The following is an 18,594-nucleotide window of genomic DNA, read 5'->3' as shown; positions in this document are numbered from 1 at the left end:
CCACTTCAGAGAGTTAATAGCAATGAATGTCAACAATCGCTTGTAAGCCATGTTAATGTGAAACATCTCATACAAAACAGGAAAATGCAATTATATTTATTATTGCATATAATCTTTAAAAAGCTAAATCAGTAAACAATTGAATCTCAGTCATTTCTTGGCAGTGTTTAAGTTCAAAATGAACCAACATGAATTTTTAAAGGGTATTTTTTAGTACATCTTTCGCTCTCTGCTGTGCAAGACATGCATTAGTTTCCTGAGACGTCTTGCCATGGGCTTTTTAATGGCTGATGAGAAACAGATGCTGTCAGCTCACGTTATTATCATTCAGGATAAATGGGGAAACACTGTACTGTCCAGTTGCATTGCTTCAGTTTTTATTACTACAAAGCATTTTTTTACATAACATCACACAACATTTAACACGTTTGCTGCCTATGGAATGTTTTCAGATAGACATTGTTATATTATAACATTTTGATGCAAACATGCACAGTAATAAAGCACAAATAGTCAACATATTTTGTTTGAAAATATGGCAGTTGAATTTACACCATGCTTAATATGTTTAAAGGAATAGTTCACCCAAAGATGAATATTTGCTGAAAATGTGCTCACCCTCAGGCCATCCAATATTTAGATGAGTTTGTTTCTTCATCTGAACAGATTTAAAGAAATTTAACATTACAACACTTGCTTCCCAATGAATCCTCTGCAGTGAATGGGTGCCGTCAGAATGAGAGTCCAAACAGCTGATAAAAACATCACAATAATCCACACCACTCCAGTCCTTCAATTAACATCCTGTAAAGCCAAAAGCTGTGTGTTTGTAAGAAACAAATGCATCATTAAGGTCTTTTTAATTTCAAACCATTGCTTCCAGCTAAAATACAAGTCCTCTATCTATAATATTGCTTCCTCTGGTGAAAAAAATCTGCTTGTGTTAATCAGGAGAGAAGTATGCACAGAACAAGCACCATTTACAAACCAGTCCAAAATAGTGTTAAACAAATACCCTTTTTTTCCACGGAATGTGCTGAATTTTTAGGTTAACTATTCCTTTAAAATGTACAAATGCATTTATTTTGTAGAGTAAATTTGTTTTTTAAATAATTATTTTTTAATGTACAGTCAGACAGGTGATAGCAACCTTATAATGAACAAATAACGATGACTTTGCGTGAGTGCTGCAGTTGCAAAATGTTAGCAATATAATAATAGTAATTATATGTTTGTGTCTAAATCTAGTAATCTACTCTGAATGCACACAGAGATTCACGTTCTTATGTTTCTCCCAGTAGTGACATTCTTCAGGAAAACTCGACAGAGCAAAGCTGTCCTTGTGACGGCTGACGGCATGAACCAGAAACCCAGCTAACTGATTCTCCAGAAGCTCCACAACAGCTTTGGCGTCTCCCTTCCTCGCAGGGCCTTCCATCATCTGCTTTACGCTCTCGTTGGACACAGGCTGAGGGTTGCTGCTGAACGAGATCACCAGGTTGGTGACATTTCCTTGAGATACTTCAAAATAATTCTGTCTGGCCACACACTGAAAGTTTTGTCCGGCTCTCAGGTTGCTAATTTTGCCCAAGTTACTAATGACTCTGATGGACCAGCTCACCCAGTCGTACTTCTTCACCAGGAAGTCCAGCAGTTCCTGGGCCGTTTGCTGAAGGTTCCCATCCTCTTTCTCCTTCACAAGCCTCTTGATATCTAGTTCAGCTTGCTCTGGAAACGAATCCACACATTTCTCTATTGTTTCCTTCATTTTCGTCTCAATTTCTTGGATCTTTGTGCTCCACACTTGAATCTTCTCCTGCTCTGATTCCTCACCCTGAGTAAGGAAACAATATCCCAGCAGAGCGATGATTCCCAAGCAGAGCAGCTCCTTCAGTCTGACGCAGAAGTCTTCCAGGACCCTTCTGTTTCTGGCCTCGTATTGTTCCACGACATCCAGGATCGGTTCCCCAAATGTGCTGTTCCCCATCAAAGCATCATAAAGCACACAGAGGTTTTTCTCTCCACCTGTTATGAAAAAATGCTCTAAGAATAAGCGTTTTTTGACCTCTTTATACTCAGGTTTAGCCTCCAGAATATCTATGTATTTTCTAAACTGGTTCCGCAAATTTTCCTCCACAGAGAAGAACTGGGAATCCAAACGTCTCCTTCTGATCTCAGAGTCGATGTCCTGTAACTGACATGAGAGGACATCTAATTTGCTCCTCACAGCTAGAAACTGATCTTTGACATATGTGATCTCCTTGCTTTCCACATTGTCCAAGACCAGCCTCAAAACTGGTGCAGAAGCTTCAAAAAGAGGACACAGCTCCCCAACAGCGCTGGCCAGCACCTCTGCTCCTCTTTCAAACATCTCCATTACAGCTTCAATGGCCTCCTTCTTCTGGGCTACAACCCGCTCTAGTGGACTGGACATTTCTTTAAAAGCAAACCACAACACACACAAAGAAAAGCCACAGTATTTGATTTATAATTTTTAAATGATGTATGCAATTTGCATTAAAATATATTTAAGTATGTTTTAAACATATTTTAAGAAAACATAACAATGATGTAGTTATAAGCATGTGATACAATATATTTTCTCCTAATTTCTTAGTACAACCCACTAGTTTTCAAAACTGATCTGCATTATGTATGTAAATTCTGTTCTTTTTGATTTCAAAATGCACTGAATTAGATACATTGCAAATATAAATAATTTGATTTTTGTTGTTTTATTCTCACATAAATGCAAAAAGTCACATTATTTAAATGAGGTTGTCAGTCAGCTTTTTGTTCAGCTTTCTTCGTCCAATTAAATGATTGAACCTAGCCATTTAAAATAGGCAAAGTGACCCTTTAATGCATAATTATAAAAAATTAAATGTTCAAGTAAAAAATAATAATTTAGGCTATATTTGTAAATGTGTCTTCATATTTCACTGAATCAGGTACATTAAATGATTTGATTTATTTTGTATTTTGTTCAAGTAAATGCAAACGGTCATGTGATTTAATTGAGTTGGATAGAAAAAGTATATATTAAAAAAAATTTTAATCATGCCGACATATTATTTTGTTCAGTTTTTCTTTAAATTAGATGATGGGACTGCAGTGTCAAAAGACATTTAAAAAGGCCCAATGAACCCTTTTAATGCATATCTATCTATAGGTATACTGTAGGCATCATCATAAATTGAAAGTACAATGATATATACAATAGACAGTCATAAATAATTATGAGAAAAGGTTTAAGGTTTGAATCTAACATCACGCTTAAATGGTTAATGTGGCTTTTAAAGATCAACCAGCGACAAAAAGGATACTGTGGAGCTGAAATAATAATAAATGATTTTAAAATACACATAATGAATAATTTAGGCTATATGTAAGTTCAGAGTTCAGGACACACCTTGCTAGTCTGTCTAAAGCTCTAATGCAGTCTGCCTCACACGAATCTGTCCTAATTATGCGCATCCTTGACATCACATCATCGTCTCTAGCAAAAATACATGTAAAACAGGTTTCTCACACCTCTCTGGATGAAGAGCTGCTGGAATGACCTCCAAGTTTCCAAATTGTTCCCACAGTTTCAGGTTCGACTTCAAGGCAAAATGTCGTGATCATATGCTCAGTGTGGAAAAGATGTGCGTGTGCGAGAGTGAGTGTGTGTGTGTGTGTGTGTGTGTGTGTGATAGAGAGAGAGAGTTGCGCGCCCTGATAGGTTTGGGGTGGTTTTGGAAAGCTGTTGGTAACTGTCGAATCAATGTTTCATATTGGACTGCGGTATATTTTTATAGTTTGTTTACAGATGGATGTGTAATGTGCGGCTCAGAGATCAGTTTTTAGACGAGACTGTTTAATTGCAGTTTATTTTGCGTCGTGCGCAACATCTCGCGCCACTGGATTAACGTGAACCTGCGCAGATTTGGGGTTTTCGCATCTCAATATCCCAAAGAAGGTATATTTCACAGATTATTTATATCACACACTGTATACTATATAGTATAATATTATAGCCTACTATTCTATAGTATTTCATTTATTATGTGAAACATAACACGATAATCGTGTGTCTAATAGATTGTGCGTAAGTGTGTAAGGGTTATTTTTTTAGGTTATACGGTTGTTAATACAAATAATGTTTTTATAGAAATACTTTATAAAAATGTTGACGTTTCGACCATAATTGTCCAAGAAAGAAATATTGCATCTGGTAGAGTCTATGGGGTAAGTTGTCACAGTATGATCCTGCTGTTTTTTTATGCTGATTTGATTTTGCCCTCTCTCTCTCTCTCTCTCTCTCTCTCTGTCTAGAATGACTTACAGTTACAAAATAATAATAATGATTTTAAGCATAGAATCTCATTTTATGTTTTGAATCTCAGAAATTGTTTTGAGCAACAAAAGTGGTTGTATAAAATAATACTGAATAAAGCAGCAACATTCAAGATTTTTTTTTTATGTAAGCATCAAGAGCAAGAGATAAAGAGGCTATCAATGTGACAACTTGCCCCAACGTGAAAACTGACCTTGAGAAAAGCCTAGCTTCCTTACCGAGTGTATTTCAGTGTGGCTTTTATGTTTGGCATCTTGTTTATCCAAATAAACATTATGATGATATTTAAATCTTAATTTTGATTATAAAATGTCCTAATTTTAGAGCTTAGCGTTTGAAAACAGATAACTTCTGTTTGAGAAAAGCATGTGTCCAATTGATTTTTACTCAATATTATGTCTTATATCATTATATAAAGCCTTTACGATAACTTGCCCTGGTCTCTGGTACTTAGAAGAAGGATGGTGACGTTGAATGTAACACATTAATGGCTTTTATTTATTTATTTATTCTACCTATTATTTCTAATAGACCTGTGTATCCAGTTGTAGGGTTCTCTCTCTGGCCAGTTAGGGTTCAGGATTTGGCTGAAGAGTTGTCCCAAAGAGACAAAAGAACATCTGAATTTCTTAACTTTCAATTAAATTTTCCCCCTTCATAATAAAAAAGAAACGGCCATATTTTTTGTAGAGTGTGTATAAATCTTGTATGTTATCTGGGACATCTAGTGTCAGGATGAGTAGCTGCACACATAAATAGGTCACGTTTCATATGCATACAAAAGTAGCAAAATTATATAATTTATATAGTTTAAAATATATAAATACATTTAATAATTAAAAATAGTGACAAAATATAGCTACTTCAGTAAATTATGGGAAGTGTCATATTTTTCCTCAATTCCAAAAACTACTTGAGTGAAAGTAATATACTGTGCATATACGTATTTAAATACAATATTTCTAAGACAAAAAGATGCATTGCATTTCATTATGTTTAGTAATAAAGCGTATTTACTTATGTAATTTATACCACCTGCTAAACACTTTGCCTGTAAACTGTCACTCTGTATAAACATATTGGACAAAACACTATGACCTTTGGCTGACTTAAACTGTGTGCCTTGAAATGAAATCAGGAGTATGTGTATTCCTCATATCTTTATTCATAATACTGCAGAGTACATTATACAGTGCCAAATATAAATATACCAATGACATTGTAGAGAGAGATTCATGAGAAAATAATTTCAAGGCTACATGGGATTAGAATTAGAATTTGCAATATTAGTTTGCATAAAGATAAATTATTATTTTAATGGGTTGGGCACATTCAGTTTGAGTACACTGTACAGAAAGACGAGTACATCATTTAAAAAAAATAACATCAGTATATTACAGTTCCACATAACTTTTTTTTTGGGTTATAACAGGTTGTTCAGGGTGGATGCAAGGTAGCTGCTACATTGTTTTAAGTGAGAAAGACAACTAGATGCATATATCGACAACTATGACAGCAGTGCAAAGGTAAAATAGATAGAGAGCATAGAATGATAGATAAAAGAGAAGTTTTTGAAAAGGTCACATGAGGTAGAATCACTCATTACTGTTTAACACTTCTGACATCTTTTTGGCCACATCTTTCATTTTCTCTTCCCACTCGATGCGCAGAGCTTCCTCATCATCCCCGACGATGGCAGCGTAACTCATCAGAGCCATGAGGCCGATGCAGAACAGGTATGTGAGTCGAGTGCAGAGGTTTTCCATGACACGCTGGTCACCCTGTGAATGTTTCATGTAGACCTCTAGGATGGGCTGAGCGAAGAGCTTGGATTCGCCCATCACACCGCCGTACAGCGTGTACAGGTTCTGGTCACACTGATTGATCACAAAGCTCATTTCAAATTCTTTCTTGCGCTGTTCATGTGCTGTTGATACCTCCACAGTGTCCATGAATTTGGAGAACTGATTACGAATGTTTTCTTCTACACGACAGTACAGGCCATCCACAGTCTCCTTCCTGACCTGAAGCAGTACATTCTGGTTCTGCTGTGAGATTTCGTCCAGGGCTCGAATCACGCTGCCAAACTCACGTTTGAGTTTCTGAATGTCTTTGTCATCCACATGATGTAGAACCACCTGGATGAGAGAACCAGCCATGCCGAAGATGGGATTGACCACCGCTGCTGCAGATGAGATGGTGGCCACGCACTCCAGAACCTTCACTAGCCCCCTCTTCAGCTTGTCTTGGTCTTCTAAGATCTCATTTTCAGCCATTGTGTCCGGAGGAAGAGCCCTTCCCAGTGATGTTTACCTGAAGAAGAAACTAAAGATACAAAGGCACAAAATATTATCACCTAAAATTCGGTAATTTATTTATTCATTAATTGTACATTTCTTTTTAGGCTGTTGGCATCTCTGTGCAGCACTCAGTAGGTGGTCTTTCATTCTGACATGCCAAGTGTTTTTGAGCATGTATGATTCTATGACTCACTCACTCAGACAGTCGCTTGTTTAGTTCCAAAATAAATCATCGGTTTTTTTTCTCTCGAATCGTTTGGTGGAATGATTCAGTGATTCGTAAAAAAAGTCACACATTTGGTTCATTCCTGACTGAACAAATTGTCTGAATAAAGATAGACACCTGTTTCATTGCTAAGTAAGTATTTTTGAACAAATCGATTGAATTAATTATTCAATTGTTTAATTTATAAATTAATCAGCATTTTGAACAAATCTGATTCAGATTCTATGACTCACTCATAAAGACAGTCGCTTTCGTTTGGCTCGAGGATGAATCATCGGGTGCTTCCGAATCCTAGGCAGCTGAAAGGCAACCTTATTAGGCAATGACTTTGCAGACAGTGTTTTTGCATGAAGGCACCTCATGAAGGTGATTTCGGACAGGCTTCTGAGGCAGCGATAGTTTTGATGATAACTAAACGAATATTTAATTACTATAATACTGATTTCTCACTAGAAATGACATAAAAATTGCAAAAAGTTAGTCTGAAATATACATTTACACACAAACTGACCACCAAATGCAACTTTCAGATGCCATCTTTATTTTTTTAGCCCAACAGTCACGGAATGGGACACAAAGGGATTTTGGGATATCAAAGGCAGCAAAGGAATATATCAATATATCAGAAGAAGGTACCTCCAGGGACAGGGAATAAAGTAGAATTTGGATTCGGATGTGCCTTGATGCCTTCCTGCCTTGGAATGCTGCCTCCGAAGACAACATTTTAGAGCTTTTGGATGCAGCAATCATTTTTTGAATAAATCTTTTGGCGGAATGCTTCAGTGATTGCTCAAAAAAATGCGCACGTTTTGTTTCTAAATTAACATTTTTGAATGAATCATTTTAGTGATCATTCATTATCTCACTGTTGAATTAATTTCACTATCTCACTTTTTGAACTTTTTAAATCCTCCAAATTTTGAATGAATCGGTTGAATGAATGATTCACTTGTCATTTATCGCCACCTACTGACGTGTCTATGTAACTTGCAGAATGAGTCACTGAAAATTTTCCGCCCCTTATGCGAAGACTGACAGCCTGTCTGGAACACGTGTAGAGCTTTTGGACTTCTTGGACTACTTTGACCATTTTTTCTTTTTCTTTTTTGAGATCGGATGTGAAAAGATCTGAAGTATTCTTAAATTCTTGGTCTTTGTGTTCCACAGAAAAATAAATACCAACTGCAGAAACAGTAATGCATAATGGAATGACACAAAGGTAATTTAATTGAAATGTTCTTTTAATATCACCTTTAATTTGCTAAAATTAGCTCCTACTTTTAAATGACTTCTAAAGGCAATATGTTTGCTTTGTGATATTGCCTCAGTATTTTCAAGATCTGAACTGAGATGAAGTACAAATCAATGATATACACTCATTTAAAGTATAGATCATGAATTGTATTATCCATGGTCATAACTGAATGATTCTGACCTCAATCATTTTAAACAACAACAACAAAACAGTTCAAAATTTAAACTGTGACATTTTGAACTGTGATTTCTTTTGTTGTTGTTGTTGTTATTTTTGTAGTTTGTTGTTATGTTGTATAAATGTACATGAATAATAATCATGCTTATATCTACACAACATATAGATGTTAAATACTATTTAAAATCTATATATAATTTAACAACAATTTATTGTGAGATTTAGGACTGAAGTCATTTTTTTATATACATCCTTCCTGTATTTCATGTCAATTTTTCTTATACAAAAGCCTTCTCATTTTACAGAGTGCTGGATGTTTGTTTGCAGCTCTTGGATCAAAGACAGAACATTTACAACTTTATCAAGCCAAAAGCATATCAATACAACACTTCCTGTGTTTTCTCAAGCAATGTGAGTATGTGAAAGGATCTTCATCCCATCTAGAGTAGATGACTTCAGTCAGATGCTGTCTGTCTGTTATAGCTCCCCCTAGCTGCTGCCTCATATTTCCTTGTTCATGCTGAGAATCATATCCTCTTTCTGCCATTCTCACATTTTAACAAACAATGCCTAAAAGAATCTGCACATTGGCATTTGCCTGACTAACACTATCTAGTTGCCTGTGAAGAATATTTATATTCTTACCTCTTCAGTTTGCCACCTCCCTCTGGTTTGCGTCTTCCCAGCAGCCACTGCAGGATGGGCAGTTTCATCTGAGCTCAATGTAGAGGGGTGTACAGATGGATTATACCATTATCATACAGGGTCCTGGTAAAGGAAAGAGATTTGCTCATTCAACGACCTTTAGATTTTCTTCAGATGCAATCACTTGAAATGTCTATCTGTCTGTCTGTCTGTCTGTCTCTATCTATCTATCTATCTATCTATCTATCTATCTATCTATCTATCTATCTATCTATCTATCTATCTATCTATCTATCTATCTATCTATCTCTCTATCTCTCTGTCTGTCTGTCTGTCTGCCTGTCTGTCTGTCTGTCTTTCTGTCTATGGAGTAGACAAAATTGCAAAATTTATTTAGTCAGTTCCTAAAACTTATAGTTCCTGTTCTCTTACTTGTGCACCCAAACACAGGCATGATGAGGAAATGCTTGTCAGCACTATCACACAGACTGCATAGACAAAGTACTGAGAGATTTCTTTCTTTTCCTATTAGATAACACTGTATAAGAGCAGTTTGTCAAGTATGACTCTTGATTCTCTGCTGTTATTGTTAGAAAATGATTCTCTCCATATCGAATAAGATTACTCGTAAAATGAATCAAATCAAGTGTAAATGGCTTTTCCAAAATGGAGAACCTGCAATCAGATGACCGTAAAGACACAGACAAGGACTGAAAAAGTAAGAGATGGAAATTATTTTATTTTAGCTGGTTGCTGGTGCAGAGCTTATCATTTGCATTTAATTTAAGTTGAAAATAACTAAAACTAAATTAACTAAAAGTCATATATAAAACATACTATATAAAATATTACTATATAGATACTATTATAGGATATAAATTGTTTTAAAACCAAAAATTTACATAATGATAAAAAACACAACAAAGTTACTAAAACTGTAAATATAAAACTACTCTCTAAAAAAATCCTTTTATTAAAATGTACTATATTAATATGAGAGGTGTTTTACCTGTATTTTGAATTTTACACTACATTTCGTTGTGTAAATAAAAATGTCTGTATAATGAATAGAAAATTCCTGGCATAAAATAATATTGTTATTATTTTACAATTATACAGATATGTGTGATACATTTGTGCATGTTTCATTATTTCCCTTCACTAATACCTTAATTTAATAAACTAGTGGTTGAGTTATATTATATTACTTTTAGATAGTAATTTCAGTTTGATTACTATGATCAGAAACTGTGTTAGACTTTACTTAAGTATGATCTGGTGCATCACCATGGTTTATGTATGGCTGTAGCCACAAGATGTCACTTCAGCTCATAATTAATGCTGTGGTGTTCGTAGTAAATACATATAGGCCTACTTTCATTGATCATTAGCATGCTTTCAGATATTTGTGATGATGACCAGTGGGGTCAGTGAAAATCAGGTTATCCTGGTTTGTTCTTTAAACACTTTCAGTCAACAAAGCTTGTTTTGTGCCTGTATAATGTGTTTCATAAATAACAAGGCAGACTGGCTTTTATTTTGTAGAAGCACTTGATTGACATGGCAGATTTTTGGAGGAGGTAAATTTAATTACTTAAGTCAAGTCAAGTTGGTTTTGTATTTCCCAGAACAGATATTTATTATAAAGTTAACTGCAATGTCCTCCATGCTGAGATCACATGCAATTTGACTTTAGTAATAAAAGTAATAATACTAATACTGATTTACTTATATATAAAGCACTTGCAAGTGTTTGCCAGCTGATTTTGTGCTTTAGTACTGTTGTTTCCAGTCCTGATCTGTCTAATAACAGTCTACAGGCAACCTACCACTCCGCACATTATGTCCATTCTTTAGACTCAAGAGATCGATAGACGTCTAGATCACAGGAAGCAGGCAAATGTTCAGTGGCTTGTTGGAGACTCTATGGATTGCAGTCCATTTCACCTATGCATGTTTTTTGATGCTCTTAAACCTCAAACCCTACACCACAAGACTCTGATTAACAGTGCACACCAGAGCTCTCCAGTCTTTGAGCTGTGAGGCTGCTTGTGCTTTATGTTTGATCGGGCATGTTTTATTCACTTTGTCACGTCACTTTGGTTGTAGACCAGGGTTATTATTATCGTTAACTAAAACTATTAAAAACATTTGGTAAATGGACTGCATTTATATAGCGCTTTCAACAGACCACATGGCCATCCAAAGCGCTTTACAAGTTGCCTCACATTCACCCATTCACTCACTCATTCACACACCGACTGCGGTGTCAGCCATTCAAGGCGCCATCCAGCTCGTCGGGAGCAGCTGGGGTTAGGTGTCTTGCTCAAGGACACCTCGACACTTGGTCAGGTGGAGCCGGGGATTGAATCACCAACCTTCCGGTTTGTAGACAACCTACATGAACCACTGAGCCACTGCCGCTCCCATAATTTGTGTTAATTGAAATAAAGTAGAAATTAAAATAAATGTCAGATCAAAGCTTTAAATATATTAAAATTAGAAATCTTGCCTTATCAAGTAAAAACAAACAAAAAAATTAAGCACTAAAATTACTAACTGGAAATGAAAAGAAATAGAATAATGAAAAAAAAAAAAAAAAAAACTGAAATAAAATAAATGAAACCTAAATATAAATATTGAATAAAATGACAAACATGCATTACAAAAAAAAAAAAAATTAACAAATCAAAATGAAAACTGAAAATATAAAAAGCTAATAAAAAATATTAATAAACAATTATAATCCTATACAAATACTATGTACACGGTTATACCGAATTTTTCAGAAAAGGTACAAAAGATGTCACCGGGGTGGTACCTTTTCAAATGGTCCACCTTTGCATCAGGGTACATATTGGTACCTTAAATTTACATGTTAGTACTGAAAAGTGTAAATATTAGTTCCTAAAAGGAACAAAAATTTACCTTTTGAAAAGGTACCACCCCAGTGATATCCTTTGGACCTTTATTTCTGAGAGTGAAACACACACACACACACACACACACACGCACTTGCTTGCGGTTTCCGATGATGACGTCCACTTCTGTCTTTTAACGGTGAGTTTTCTGATGGCTGAATAATCTGATCCTGGATCCACAGGTTCTATTGCAGGTGGGGCATATATACATGCTATTGGTGTTACTGGTATTTAAGGGTGTGTTTCTCCTGAGCCTTCTTTGTTGTCTCCTAACTGTCCTTTCCTCCTCCAGTGCTTGGGTCCCATCTAGACACTGCTGCCGCCAGGTGTTACGGTCAGCAGCCATGTTCTCCAAGTCCCCAGGTTTTATTTTGCACCTCTTAAGCACTGTTTTCATTTGGTTTTTAAAGCGTTTCTTCTGGCCTCCAGCAGAGCGCTGGCCTAATTTTAGCTGGTCATATAGCGCTCTGCGGGGCAGACGGTTGTAGGGCATTCTTATGACATGCCCCAGCCAGCGCAGTTGGTGCTGGGTGATTGTGGCCTCAAAACTCTTGCAGCCTGTTCTCCTCAGGATCTCAGTGTGAGGCACTCTGTCACACCAAGTGATTCCCAGGATGTGCTGGAGACTGCAGATGTGGAAGTGTTCCAGGGACTTGATGTGGTGGCTGTAAGTAGCCCATGCTTCACAGCTGTAGAGGAGGGTGGTGATGCAGACTGCTTAGTAGATGCATATTTTTGTGTTGAGATTAAGGTTCTTGTTCTGAAAAACCCACCGCCGGAGTCTCCCAAAGGCAGCTGATGCTTGTTTGATTCTGTTCTGGACCTCATTGTCAATGCTGTTGTCGTCAGAGATAATACTCCCAAGGTAATTGAATGATGGCACAATTGATAGTTTTTCATCTGCAACATAGAAGATGGGTGGTGCGGGTGGAATGTTGGCACTCCACTGGCAGATTACCACTGTTTTGGCGGTGTTGATGGTCAACCCCATCCTGCTGTATGCCCTCACTGCTGCATCTAGGACAGACTGGAGGTCTTGTGGAGAGTGAGATACGAGAGCGCAGTCATCTGCATACTGCAGCTCAAGTATCCTCACTCTGTGCAGTTTGGTGGTTGATTGCAGTCTCCTGATATTAAAGAGGTTACCATCCAGCCTGTATGCTACTGTCACTCCACTGTTGTCTTGTATTTCCTTGTGGAGAAGCTGGGTGACACAAATGAGGAAGATGTTAAAAAGCACTGGTGCCAGCACACACCCCTGCCTTACCCCTGTGCGCACAGGGAAAAGGCTAGACTGTTGACCTCCTATTGTCACCCTAGCAGTCATTCCATCATGAAACTGACGGAGGATGTTGACAAACTTAGTGGGGGATCCAAACCGGAGGAGGACTTCCCACAAGAGATCTCTCTGCACAGTGTCGAAGGCTTTGGAGAGGTCGACAAAAGCCATAAACAGGTCTTTATGTTGCTCCCTGCAGTTTTCCTGAAGTTGCCGGGTTGTAAAGACCATGTCGACTGTGCTCCTGTTCTTTCTAAACCCACACTGTGACTCGGGTAGCATAAACTCTGTGATGTTTTTGATCAGTCTTTGTAACATCACCTTAGCCAGGACCTTGCCTGCCACAGCAAGAAGTGATATGCCCCTATGGTTGTCACAAATGGTCCTATCCCCTTTGCTCTTATATATGGTGACAATACTAGTATCTCTCCATTGCTTTGGGATGCTTTCATCAGCCCAGGCCTTGGTGATGTAATGATGTAGTGTTCTTGTGCAGAGATACCCTCCCTGTTTTAGCAGTTCTGCAGGAATATTGTCAGAGCCAGGAGACTTGTTGTACTTCAGGGAGCGGACAGCTGACAGAACCTCCAGGAAGGTTGGAGGTTGGCTAAGGTTGTCAATAGGGGGAAATTCAGGCAATTCATTTAGGATGGTATAGTCTGCATCAGAGTCCTGATTTAGTAAGGTGTTAAAATGTTCAGCCCACCTCTCCAGGATGCTATTCTGGTCTTTCAGGACTTTGAGCCCATCTGCTGTTTTCAGGGGAGTGATACAGTGACTTATTGGGCCGTAAATGGATTTGACTGCTTTATAAAAGTTGTGCATGTCATTTCTGTCAGCGAATGACTGAATTTCATGAGCCTTCTCCATCCACCACTTGTTCTGTAAGGTCCGCAGGGTTCTCTGGACTTCCCGAAAAACTTTTTGCCAATGCTGTTTGGCAGTGCTGGATAAGGGTTTTCTTAGGGTTTGTGCTTTGTGCATATTGCTTAGTAGGTTATGGATGGACTCTGAGTTGTTGTCAAACCAGTCTTGATGGTTTTTGCTCTTATAGCCGATTGTTTGGGCTGCTGCTTCATGAAGGGCTGTAGTAATAGAGGTCCACTGCTGTTCTGTGGCATTACCATCCCTCAGGAGGAGTTCTAGCTCCCCTAGTATCTCAGCCAGGGAGCGACGAAACTCATTCCTTGCAGTGGTATCTTCCAGGCGGACACAGTCTAGTCGCATCCTACTAGATCCTCGTTTTCACATGGGGGGGCGCACTTTCATGAGGACCTTGGTCATGATCATGCGATGATCTGTCCAGCATTCCACACCTCTCATGGCCCGGGTTATGAGAACGTCTCTGAGGTCACAACATCTCACGATGACATAATCAATCAGGTGCTAATGTTTGGAACGTGGGTGCATCCATGATGTTTTGTATTTGGTCCTTTGCTGGAAGATGGTGTTGGTTATGGTCAGGTTGTGCTCAGAGCAGAGGGTAAGTAACCTCATTCCATTTGAGTTGGCCTGACCAATCCCATGCCTGCCAAGTACTCCTTTCCATATCCCACTGTTCTGCCCAACACGAGCATTGAAGTCTCCAAGCAGGAGGATCTTGTCGTTCTTGGGGATCTGGTGGAGAGCCTCATCCAGTGTTTGGTAAAAAGAGTCTTTAGACTCACTGTCAGATGGTAGAGTTGGAGCATACACACTTAGAAGTGTGGCATAGTGGTTCTTCACCAGGGGGATACGGAGGGTCATCAATCTTTCACTGATGCCCACAGGAGTTTCAGTGAGTCTTGGCAGTAGTGTGTTCTTAATTGCCAGTCCCACACCATGCAGATGTTGTCCACCTGTGGGATAGCCTTTCCAGTAGAAGGTGTAGCCCATGCCCTTCTCTGTTAGAGACCCCTCATCAAGGAACCTGGTTTCACTCAGGGCAGCAATGTCGATATCATAGTGGTGCAGCTCGGCTGCAACCAGCGCTGTTCTTCTATGGGGTCTATCAGACCTGCCATAGGAGTCCAGGAGAGTTCTTATGTTCCATGTTGCCAGTTTAAGGTTGTAGGATTTGTTTCTTCTGTTTCGACCACAGATGTGGAATGACCCGACAGGTGCGGTATCCTGTCCAGGTATGAGTTGAGTGGGCATTTTTTAGGCCACCTTTTCTAGACCCTTCCTCAACTTGAGGTGAGCAGTGCGGTCCCTGAATAGGGCTGCTCAGTCGCACAGGGGTCTGCCGAGAACACCTGCCACTCAACCCCAGCTGTTAGCGACCAATACCCTTTGCCGCTGACGTGCAGGGCTCTGACTAAGCCAATCAAACCTGCCCCCGTCATCAGACACCCCATCGCCGCCAGACTTCAACCAGATGTAGATCCAGGTAATATTCACCATGGTCAGAGGTGGAAACCTGCGCATGTAATTTTTAAAGTGCTTTAGGGGGTGCGCTCTCTCCAGTAGCACTGTCTTCACTATGATGAGGTAAGTCTGGTGGCATGGGTAAGCCCAGGATGACCAGCTCCCCATCCTGGCTGCAGGAGGCTGCCGGGAGCTAGCTCTGTTTAGGCCCACCTATTGCGCACCGCCAGCGCATTGCTTTTCTGTTGGGATGTGCTCCCTTAGCCTTGCCTCGAGAGGCTTACCCAAAAGGCAGTGGGGCTATTTACCCATAGCTGGGGCAGTGGTTGACGGGCGTCAGGGCATGTCCACCGTGTGGTGGGCCTGCACACCACATCTCTGGGGCCCACTGCTGCTCCGAGATCCCCTGCAGTTCAGCATGGGACTGCGAGGTACCCAGTTACCATGTGTGGCCACGAGGAGGCACTGCAAAAGTCTTGGTGGTGGAGAGGCTGTGTACTGGCGGAGGAGACTTACGCATTCGGCTCCTCTTTTCACCCCTATAAGGGGGCTAGCCAGCGGCGGTAGCTAAAAAGCAGAAAGTTGCAAGCAGCATGCAGCATACAGCATGCACTAACTACAAACACCTCCAACTCCACACTACTGCACTAGACGCTTCACACACACCCTGTGCCGGGAAAGCACACACACACACACACACACACACACACACACACACACACACACACACACACACACACACATATATATATAAACGGCATTTTTGAAAATGCATTCATATTTCATTTAAAAAATAATTTGTCCTTAAATAAATTATGCATAATTTTAATTATTTTTTTGTATTTTCTAAAATGTATAGATAGATATTTGTTCTTTTATTTTAAACACAATCATGATGTCAATTTGAATATACAAATTAGTCAGGTGTCAAAATCAGAAAACTGTTGACATCATCAGTCAATACAGTCAATAATATCCAATCTTAGTCATTTAGCCTAAGAGAGTTATCTGAAACATTGGTCCAACAAAATACACAAAGGAATCTTTTTGGAATTTTGTGTGACAATCACAAAAAAGAAAAAAAAAGAAAAATAGCTAAATCTATCATAACTGCTGTCATCATAATATTACTGCTGGTGACATTCATGCACAAAACCATGCTATTGACCTTCAGAAGGGAAAGAAACTCAGAGAACAGCATTACACTGCGAGGCTAGCACACATTGTGTGAAATGAGAGCGAGTGCAGATGGAGCCAAAACAAGATCAATATATCGATTAGAACCGTAATACGCTAATGGTTTGGTGAACGAGCGGACAGAAATAAACCCATGAGCATAATTAGAGTGTCATTTACCTCCTGCTCCCAAAGACTGAAACTGACACTTTATTTTCTTTAAATCAACTTCCCTTTATTAAAATGTTTTCATGTGTGCCCAACAAATATGACTTAAACATGAACTTTGCCTGCTGAGATCATTAAAAATGAATAATTATTTTGCATAATTAGAATAATAAAAATTGCTTTGTGTACATAATCTCAAAATACATGTAGCCTTTTTTGTGACATGTTGCTGATTACTGAAAATGGGGGAAAATCCGAAAAAAAAAAATCTGTATAAATGAACTAATTGTAATTCATTTTAAATTAATTTCAATAAATGAACTTTAATTTACTAAATTAATTAACAAATAACAGTTATTATTTTTTAGATAAAACCGTTTTATTGATGTATATACACCAGTGTTATTGAAATACTATTACAATTTTATTAACATTTTGAATGTTTTTATTTTTATATTATTGTTTTAATTAAAATTTTAGTTAACATTTTAGTAAATTAATTCTCTTTGTAATTTTATTAGTTTTTTAATGTCTATAGTTATATTAGTACATCAAGTTAAATGAAAAAGAGAAATGTTGCTTTAGCTGCAATAAAATTGAACACAATTAAAATTTAATTAAATATAAAACTTTTTTTGATTTCCGTTAAAGTTAATTTTATTTTTCTGTAATTTCTATAACTTTATTAACCCTGATGTACACAATTTCAACAAACATATTTCAATTATTTGAAGGCAATCAGAAAAAACGAGGTCCTATGCATTGGGTTTGAGGGGCGTGGCCATGATCTCATGAATATTTAAGTATGGAGTCCTTGGCAATACTGTTGAAATTTTTTGTTTTATTTTAAATCAATATGATTGAGATGTTTTACTAAAATGCTTCTTAGGAATATTGAATGTGAGATGGGCTTAAGTTTGCACAGATAGTTTATTTGCAGCATCATATATACTCATTTTGTACAGTAAGATCTTTTTGCAAAGGTTTTATAAGCGCAGTCAGACACATCAGAAGGATAAATCCAGTGCAGAGGCTGAGGGTGAGCTGGTGTGTGTCACAGTACAAATGTTTTAATGCTTTTTTATCAGATCAGGCCACTTAAGGCCAGGAAGCCGGTCGATGGTCCACTCTGACGAAAAGGTAATGTCATTAGCTCAGGCTGTGATTGGCAGATGCAGCCAGAGTGAGGTATCATGGGACTGATCGACCGCCTCGGCACTACTGTGATGCTGAGATTCATAAAATCACTCATTTATATATTAAATATTGATACTGACTGATGCCCTTTCCTGGAGATGGTTGTGGTTTTATTTGTCTTTATTTAAAAGTTTTAAAGTAGTCCAGCAAAACATGTCGCTGTGTCAAACTGGAATAATAGTTTGTTTTGGTCTTGTAGCAGACAGGTTTAAGGTTCAGTCGTTTTTCGGAGATGTAAGCCACATGGATCAATATAGCTCCAATCAAGACAGAAGCCTCAACCGCTAATGAATACAGGCTGAGCCATGCATGCATCTCCATCCAGACTTAAAAACAGCTTAAAATATTCCAGGATGCACCTTTTTATTTTTTTATTAAAGCTGACCACCTTCATAAACAAACAAATAAATAATGCATGAAAGAAAATAATGCATTAATTATTAATCACAGAGGAAAAATATAAAGGAAATAATGGTTGTTTTCCCTTCAGAACAAGAAAAATATATATATTTTTCAGAATGGTGTTTTTTGAGAGAGGATTGCTTTGGTGACGTAAATGGCTGTT

At 38.1% G+C, this 18,594-nt stretch overlaps 2 protein-coding genes across 3 annotated transcripts; both read right to left on the bottom strand.

The window, feature by feature from the left end:
• Window positions 1-1,189: 1,189 nt before the first annotated feature.
• On the bottom strand, window positions 1,190-3,644 carry LOC132158871 (protein rapunzel-like). Of its 2 annotated transcripts, none has more exons than XM_059568480.1 (2): window positions 3,533-3,644; window positions 1,190-2,436 (listed from the first exon to the last, which is right to left on the bottom strand). In XM_059568480.1, exon 2 carries the CDS (start codon window positions 2,432-2,434, stop codon window positions 1,253-1,255), a length of 1,182 nt encoding a protein of 393 aa, XP_059424463.1. In that variant the 5' UTR covers window positions 2,435-2,436; window positions 3,533-3,644; the 3' UTR covers window positions 1,190-1,252. The 2 variants fall into 2 exon arrangements, with proteins under 2 accessions (XP_059424463.1, XP_059424464.1); XM_059568481.1 differs by lacking the exon at window positions 3,533-3,644 and adding an exon at window positions 3,413-3,528.
• Window positions 3,645-5,484: 1,840 nt separating this feature from the next.
• On the bottom strand, window positions 5,485-6,615 carry LOC132158870 (protein rapunzel). Its single transcript, XM_059568479.1, has one exon. The coding sequence runs from the start codon at window positions 6,613-6,615 to the stop codon at window positions 5,935-5,937; it is 681 nt and encodes a 226-aa protein (XP_059424462.1). The 3' UTR covers window positions 5,485-5,934.
• Between the last annotated feature and the right edge of the window lie 11,979 nt (window positions 6,616-18,594).

Source organism: Carassius carassius, chromosome 15, assembly GCF_963082965.1.
Source record: "Carassius carassius chromosome 15, fCarCar2.1, whole genome shotgun sequence".
Lineage (NCBI taxonomy): Eukaryota > Metazoa > Chordata > Actinopteri > Cypriniformes > Cyprinidae > Carassius > Carassius carassius.
Note: the sequence above shows the minus strand (reverse complement) of the source record. Positions and strands in the feature narration are given on the sequence as shown.